Source organism: Fusarium oxysporum, genomic scaffold, assembly GCF_000149955.1.
Source record: "Fusarium oxysporum f. sp. lycopersici 4287 supercont2.40 genomic scaffold, whole genome shotgun sequence".
NCBI classification, from domain to species: domain Eukaryota; kingdom Fungi; phylum Ascomycota; class Sordariomycetes; order Hypocreales; family Nectriaceae; genus Fusarium; species Fusarium oxysporum.
Genome location: NW_017264847.1, coordinates 61,214 through 69,407, shown reverse-complemented (window position 1 = coordinate 69,407; position 8,194 = coordinate 61,214). Strand labels below are relative to the sequence as shown.

Here is an 8,194-nt window from a genome sequence, read left to right as displayed (position 1 = left end):
TCTCGCTTCACGAAATATCAAATTGGTATTCCGGACTGGGATTATGATGACTTGAGCATCTATATCGTGGTGTTCAACAGGTTATATGTAATTAATCGGCAAGGGCTTTTCCAGCATGGTGTTATATGAATATTTCACTGTTAACTCAACTTATGTTAAATCCAAATTGTTAACGGACTGTCTGTTTAAGAACCAGGTACTTCTTACTATGAAGAATTTAATCTTCTGGGTGATGTCAGCATGTCCGTCTGCCATAGGGAGGTGAGTAATTTTCAGTTAGAAGTGAATCTTAGGATAAATTATTGGCTTTTTCCTCATATATGACAGTGCCTAAATGGTGTACTATAACTCTTTATGTAAAAGGTCTGGACTAAAAATGTACATACCATTGAAGGTGTAAGAGATAATACTAGTAAGCTGTGTATGGAAAGAAGGGTACGCCGCTACGAAAAGGCGTGTCGGAAGCATTAAACCCATATTTAAAGCCAACCCCGCGTATCCCCAGAAATACAAGCTGGCTTTCCACTTGTCCCGCCCGGTACTCGCTCAGCCCGATAATGTAATGGCGCTACGCAGTTCTGTATTACTTGTGGTGGTCTATCGCCAATCTCTCTTGAGCAAGCCGTTGCTCCTTCACTGGGTGAAAACATAATAGTGCACGCCGCTGAGAGGTCGGATACGGTTTCAAATAGGATATAAGAGGCCCGCTAGAAAGGTCTCTTCACGGTTATCAGCGTGTCAGACAAACACTTCTCATGTAGATCTCGAGCAGAAAACATAGGGATCCGTCTCGTTGCAGTTGGCTTTTTTCATGCATGTTATGGAAAGATGAGGCCATTTACTACACTTGTCTTTTTTTCCTCGTTGGGACTGATACCGAAAAACTTAAGGGTTAAGATCTTGAAACGAATGCGCCTGTCAACTTGTATCTTCCCCAGCATTGACATATAGTATCCTTGACCCTGGCATCCGCTGTCTCTTGTTCTCGGGAACCAATTGCACTAGCAATCAACTTTTGGGGTAATCTGCACAATCTTTGTTAGCTACACGTAGTCTTTTGCTACTGAATGCACCCTACTTGCCTGTGATTGTTCGTTGTGAGTTGCGCTTTGTTATCTCGACTTTGTCACCTACATTGAGGACGACAGTGCCATCTGAAGAAGAACCTGACATGATAAAGCCATATCTTCCAAATACCGGACTCCATTTAACACCTGGATCAATTCTCCTGTCTTTGCTCAATTTCTTCAAAACCTTACCAGCCTCACTGGTGCCAGCTTTGCCAGTAGCATAGTCCACATTGAGGCTACTGCACCTGGCGCAGTTCTGGGTTAACTTCATGGCGATGCTCCCTCGGAATTGCAATTCAGCCCAAAAATCTTCTTCATATGCTTCTTCGGCTCCTGAAACAACAATGTTGGCCCGGAATTTGGTGATGTCCATCTCCTCCTCGTCTGGAAGCCTGTCATTGACGTCTTCGTAGCTCTTTCGACTGATGACAAGATACGCAGCGAGGTCCGCGAAGGTGATCAAGGGCTTCTTGGACTTTTTCCACAGCCCCAATTGTTGCAACACAACCGCACAACTTGAAACAACCGCTAGAATAGCAATGATTAACGGGGTCTGACTTGGTGCATGTTGTGGAAGCAGAAAGTAACCCAAGAAGAAGGTTGCCGGAATAATCGCTAACCACGGCTCAGCTTGGACCGTACTAATGCTGACTCCCTGGCCCATGTTTCCCAGAACCTTTCTGCGATGGTCTCCGATGTAGAGAAGTTTGACAGAAAATCCGAGTCGGTCGCTAAACCAGTCGTTGTATTTTTGTCCCATGTCAAACGCTAAGCAAGGACTTAAGTGCATCGTCACGGTTACCTGTGGTAGCCCCTTCACGTTCGGGACCAAGGGTACCATCAATGGAGATGGATCGACATGTTTGTTTGGCTTATCAAACGTATGGCTAAGACCATAGTGCACCTTGATACTTTGAGGTTCATGCTCAGGAGTTAAGCTGGTGGTGAAGAGACAAAGAGAGGATCGAAGGCCGACATGAAGACTCTCCTTCTTCTCAACATCCCACAGCATAAAATGACGATCATATGCGAAGCCAGTAGGAAGGGCTCGTATTGATTCGAGTCGTACACCTCTGAGGGACTTGATAGGATATGTGTAGATCTAAGAGTCTGAGCTTTCCGCTTTGTAGTTACGAAGAAAACTCCAATTCACCTGTTCAATGCGCAAAGACATTGTGTCTATTCAGGCAGTTCTCCGTTTGACAGGTACTGAGGTCCGGGGTTGGTCGTGAGTAAAATTGATGGAAAACGAAAGAGTGAAAAAGAAGGAATCCAAATCACAGAAAAGGTTGACAACCGGCCAGAACAGCCACTACTTTATTCCGCGGCCGGCTAGGGACAGATTCTTTCCTCATTGGGAATATTCCCGAGCAGTAAATAAGTGTGCCAAAGCGGGGGGGGACAAAAACGCAAAGGACCATCCGTTCATGCTAATGCATCTACACCTGGAACGTCATCTAGCACAACTAATCGCCCTAGACATTGAGTGTGCTATACGATACTGGGGTTGAATGTTTTCTTAGTCTTTGTATCTTTGGAGCTTAGACATCGATATTTAGTTATTGATCATTTACCACCCATGGAAAAGACATGAGGGAGCTTTCACTGGGCCACAATCTCTACTTCTCAAAAGAAATATTGCTTCGGATTATCTTCAAACCTGCTATTCTTCAGACTTCTTCCTTTCTACTTTACACTCATTAATGTTACTATTAAGCCCGGGCTATCTCATCCTCCACCTCTCGAATAATAAAGGTTTTGCGAGCACGCACAAACCAGTCGCCCACTGTCCAGATACAAAAGATTCCGAGAATAGCCGACACATAGTTCATGTCTGGTGGGAGGAGTTAGTAGGCGGCGAGTAAAAGGTTAGGAGGACACTCACTGCTTGCAGTCGCAGGCATGAAATAAGGAAACGAATAGATAATAATGGCAAAAATACAGAAGGTAGCCGTCATGATCTTGGAAAGGGTCCCAATAGCACCCAGGTTGAAGGGACCTTTGATATGTTTATTACTGGGAAGTAGAGAATAGATAGCTGGCAAAGTATATGTTAGAGATGGAAATATAATGACGCCAGCAGCGAGACTACATAGAAGTTAGTCATTAGTCATTTGATAATATATAAAGCCATTTACCTATTGAAGGCTGTCGTCGAAGCCATAACAAGTGTCGATAGAATTGATACAAGGGTAGCGCAGAGAATGAGGGCATATATAGGGACATTGAGGGCTGGGTGAACCCTGGACCAAAGGTGAGACATAGGGAGTCCGTTGTCCCTTGCAAAAGCCCAGCAGATCTTGGACATATAGGCATGAAGTGAAGCCATGGCGATTGAGTAGCAAAAGGCTACCAAGGCCAGCATTGCCACCGCTGCAGCCTTATTGCCCCTGAATGCGAAGTGGAAGAGCTCTAGCAAAGGGAGGCCTGTTGGGGTACTGACAATAGCTTCAAAGTCTGACAAGCAATACATTAGTAGAATAGCAAGCGGCCAGGCTGTAAAAAAGCTGATCCCAACGGTCAATAAGAGAGCCTTGGGCACGGTCTTCTCAGGGTTGGTGATGTCTTCGGCCAAGTGCACTGCGGTATCAATGAGACCAAAACTATAGTTGGCGTTGATTAGGCCAACAAGGAAGGCCATGCCATGCGAGCTCCAGCCACTCACATTCTCGGTGCTCGTGAAGATAAACTTCGCGTCGGTATGTTCGGGACTGGTGGCTGGGATGGAAATAACGAGACCGATAACAACGGCAATACTGATGAACATGCCTACAGACAAGGTCCTGGCGACGGTCTTCTTGCTCATATTGACTGAACAGGCGGTCCAGTTGAACGCAAGGCCGATCAGCCAATTCTGCCAGGCATGGATCTCGCTAATAATGACGATAAGCCTCGAAAGATAGGGGTAGCTAATGAGACCAGGGCTGACTCACAATGACGGCTGATAGAGCTTAACACAGGCCAACACCATGTTGCCAAGCAAAACACTAGAGCCAGCAGTGGCCACGACACCGCCGGCCAGGTTGCAGAGACCGGTAAAGAAGGCCGAGGGGCGAGAGAGCTTCTTGGGGGCAAGGACAGAAACCCAGTAGTACTGACCTCCAGCTGTAGGCATAGCGCTCGCCAATTCTCCAAGGGTGATAGCAAAAAAAGTGCTAAAGACACCGACAATGATCAGACCATAGATGAGGCAAACTGATCCTCCGACCACTACTCCAGTTGTAAAACCACCCAGTACTCCAAGCCAGGATGCTGTGACCATGAAAGCCACCCCAATTAGCTGAAGAGTGCTGATATCTCTCCTCATCTGGGGCTGGTAGCCCATTGCTGAGAGGATGTTAAAAATCCAGATAATGCTAATAATTTGGGGACCACCTTACCCATTAGTCTCGCAGCATCATTACTGATCTCTGTATTTTCGCCCTTGCTGACGGAAGGGCGGCGGTTGAGAGTGTGATCAACTGGCTTTTCTGCCTCTGGGGGAGCCATATTGCCGTGGTTGATCAATGGCTAAGGGAAGAAAAAGTAGGTCGTTTCGGTTTGATGAAAGAGGTGAATGATTTCACTGTTATCTTGTTTGAGAAGTGTTAGGATCGATTTGATCAGATAGAGGAAGTTATCGTTGGAATTTATACATATCTCCAATTCGAGGCTATCCATAGGCCCCGAAAACAAGGCCAATCCTAAAGCTTGAGGCGTGTTCTCGTATATCTAACCCCGCATCGATTTGGGAACGACTTTCTTGTTTGAGACGGGATGCGAGATGGGTCTCTCTTATCGACGGCACTAGGGCAATGACCCCAACAATCTACCCCGGATCTATACCAGTTCAATACTAGTCCCAACAACAATGCACTCCCTGAGCTAATATAAACTTTCCTCGAAGCTAGCGTAGATTACATTTGCCACTGGAAAGCATGTGCCTTCTGACTGTCAAGTTCATATTTGTACCGGGTTCCTGGAATTGCATGCTACAGAGTGCTTGTCTAACAGTCCTTTCTGGGTTGCTGGTATCATCTTCTACCTGAAGCTATTTTTATGCCATGAGAAACTGTGAATTCATTCGCACGTACTGTACTGTTGAAATGCATCTGAATTCCTCAGGACGCACAAGGTGGGTTAGGCATATAATGAATCGTTTACCTTGTGTTTGTTCTGCCCAGTGTAATTTGGTCACATTCGAGATATCGCCAAAAGGATAGTGGGGAACATGAGATAAGGCGCCAAGATTCAGGTTAGTACTCGGATTCATTCCGACCTTGGTTCCAGTACTCACGGAAGTACTGGAATGCTCAGATATACTTGTTTCCATGCCGATCCATATGAAACACATGATTTAATATCAGCGTCGGAATTTGTGCTCCTTGTACTTTGTTGATGTCAATAAAGGCGCTGAGAAGGTCGATCGTAAGATTGAAGCCTGAGGTTGAACAGTTTCGAATACCGAACTAATATTACTGTGGCGATAGCCGCAGACGCGTGGCTCGGGGTGTGTAAAATAAATTGAGACCTCTGAGTAAGACGTACAAGTTCTAAAGTTAGTTTGTCTGTGGCCTTGAACTACTTGCTGTCTAGGTATTTCTTACTATCATAAGGCTGGGTTACCCGAATACCGGTGCTTGAAATTGACGCGTACTTGTATCAAGGCATTCAATGCAACACCGATACGCATACGACGATTGACTTTAGTAAGGTCATGAAGATCTTGAGTGAAGTTAGCCGAAGAGTGAGTCCGCCTTGACATGGAAATGGCTAGTGTCTTGTCTTCCGGAGACACCGTGAATAACATGGTTGCGACTCAGAACCAGCCCCACATAGAAATTTCCAAATTGAGCGGTTACCCGAGATGTAGCCAAGGTATCTTAACATCTTTACATTACTGAAAATGGAAACAAGTAACGCTCAACTATCGCATTGACACCGGGTACTTATACGCCTTATGAAATCCTTTCACTCCAAGGAAAGCATGATTAGATTGCGTCAAAAAAGTTCATATCAGTATATACCTTACATTCATCAACCCAGCTCATCCCCTATCCTTCCCCGGTCAACCTGTGGTCAATCATGTCCATCGCAATTGCCGGGTCGGGCGATCTGGCCAGATACATGGTCGAAGAATTTCCAAGGGCAGGGCTTGACCTTGTCATCCTTACTCGCACATACAAGCCTCACTTAGCAAAAGAAGGGGTACAACAATTCATGACCGATTACTCAAGCACCTCACTTGACGAGGCATTGAGAGGCTGCAAGGCCCTAATCTCCACTATAGTGGACATGTCCCAGACTTACGTCGATATACACCTCCAACTCTTGGCTGCTTGCCGGCGAAGCGCGTCTTGCAAACGTTTCATTCCATCCGAGTTTGCAGGCAACACTCGCGACTATCCCGATCAGCCAGCTTACTTCCGAAACATCAATGAACGTGTCCGACAGGCCTTGAAGCAGCAAGACCAAGTCGAGTGGACTATTGTCTGTATCGGATTTTTCGCAGATTATTTTGTCCCGGCGTCGAACCGATACATTCGAAATATGAGAGAGGGGTCGTTAATTGACTTTGATAATGAGAAATTCTCTGTCCCCGGAAGCTTGCAAGACTCTATTGATATCACTCTCGCGCGAGATGTGGTAAAAGGGCTTGTAGCATTGGTGAATGGGCCAATTTGGGCACCATACACCTTCATGTCGGGTCAAAGACTTACATGGCGGGAAATCGTGGATACGATCAGGCGAGAGCGTCCCAAGTTTACAGTTCAAGTCAGCACCCTGAACGAGGTAATTGACACGCTTATGCCTGGTAATTCAGTGGATGATATCACTTTTGCACAATTGCAGCTGTACTCCGCGTCTGGTGCTGCAAGATGTCCAGAACGAGAGGTAGAAAAGCAGGAGCAGGAGTACTTTAGAGATATACATTTCCACACATTGCAAGAGATTTGGAACCAGTTTAATGATAATAAGACTATCATTTTTTGATTTGAAATGCAAATTCTACTTTTTAAACAGGATCAGTGCTAGACTAAATTGTTAATTAAACCGTCAGTTACGGTAAATCAACGCCTGTTAGTACCTCCGCGAATCTCACTGGTACCACTTTGACAGTGCATTTTCAGACTCATCATGTCAGCTCACGATTCTTCTTTGCGTGGGACTAACTCGCCTACTCTGGCCAGCTACGTCTCTACGCATAACGGCACTTATCCTTTCATTAATCCATCCAAAGCCGACTTGACCGGCAAATCAGTCTTCATCACTTCATCACCGGCGCCTCCAAGGGAATCTGGAAGGCTACCGCAATTCGCCTCGATATGGCAGGTTGCTCGAAAATCATCCTGGCTGCTCGTTCTGACATGACCAAGATTGAAGCGGCTATCAGAGATGCCGCCAAGAAGGCAAATTGGCCCCAACCACTCGTTCATTCTATCAGACTGGATCTCACGTCAGAAGAGTCGGTTAAAGCCGCCGCCGAGACTGCCAAAGAAATACTCGACGGCAGCCTAGACATCTTGATCAACAATGCAGGATGCCTTGAGGAGTGGAAGCCCGTCATCGAGTCTGACCCGTCGGAGTGGTGGACTTGGGAGGTCACCATGGAAGGAACTTACCTGTCCGCCCGCTATTTCATCGCGCTGCTTCTCAAGTCATCGGCCAAAACTATAATCAATATCAGTAGTGTCGGCGCTCAGATCGTCCTTCCTGGAGCATCAGCGTACCAGACGAGCAAGTTCGTTCTCTGCCGTTTTACTGAGTTCATCGATAAGAAATATTACGAGCAGGGATTAGTGGCCATATCGATTCATCCAGGTGGGATCAAGACCCAGCTCGCTTTGAACATACCCCCGGCGATGCATTCTCATCTGAATGATAGACTGGAGCTGGCCGCCGATACTATGGTCTGGTTATCTCGTGAGAGGCGGGACTGGCTCTCCGGCAGGTTCATCACTGTGAACTGGGACATGGAGGAATTGGAGAACATGAAGAAGGAAATCCTTCAAAGAAATTTACTTAAGTTTCGTATGACAATCTGATATCATACCGCTGTTACAAACAACACGTTAGGACATTCCTCGATTAGGATGACTTGTAAGATTTACTTTGGTCATATTTAAAGTATTTCATGGAGTCAA

At 46.0% G+C, this 8,194-nt stretch overlaps 4 protein-coding genes across 4 annotated transcripts; 2 read left to right on the top strand and 2 right to left on the bottom strand.

The window, feature by feature from the left end:
- Positions 1-1,074: 1,074 nt before the first annotated feature.
- Positions 1,075-2,244, bottom strand: FOXG_16958 (uncharacterized protein; the record flags this gene model as incomplete). The annotated part of the gene is made up of 2 exons (XM_018396984.1): positions 1,075-2,172; positions 2,224-2,244. The coding sequence occupies 2 exons, from the start codon at positions 2,242-2,244 to the stop codon at positions 1,075-1,077; spliced, it is 1,119 nt and encodes a 372-aa protein (XP_018257798.1).
- A 538-nt stretch (positions 2,245-2,782) lies between these two features.
- On the bottom strand, positions 2,783-4,559 carry FOXG_16957 (uncharacterized protein; the record flags this gene model as incomplete). The annotated part of the gene is made up of 5 exons (XM_018396983.1): positions 2,783-2,904; positions 2,956-3,158; positions 3,209-3,943; positions 4,004-4,397; positions 4,451-4,559. The coding sequence occupies 5 exons, from the start codon at positions 4,557-4,559 to the stop codon at positions 2,783-2,785; spliced, it is 1,563 nt and encodes a 520-aa protein (XP_018257797.1).
- Positions 4,560-6,134: 1,575 nt separating this feature from the next.
- Positions 6,135-7,043, top strand: FOXG_22641 (uncharacterized protein; the record flags this gene model as incomplete). Its single annotated transcript, XM_018403046.1, has 1 exon — positions 6,135-7,043. The coding sequence occupies one exon, from the start codon at positions 6,135-6,137 to the stop codon at positions 7,041-7,043; it is 909 nt and encodes a 302-aa protein (XP_018257796.1).
- A 144-nt stretch (positions 7,044-7,187) lies between these two features.
- Positions 7,188-8,095, top strand: FOXG_16956 (uncharacterized protein; the record flags this gene model as incomplete). The annotated part of the gene is made up of 2 exons (XM_018396982.1): positions 7,188-7,382; positions 7,427-8,095. 2 exons carry the CDS (start codon positions 7,188-7,190, stop codon positions 8,093-8,095), a joined length of 864 nt encoding a protein of 287 aa, XP_018257795.1.
- Between the last annotated feature and the right edge of the window lie 99 nt (positions 8,096-8,194).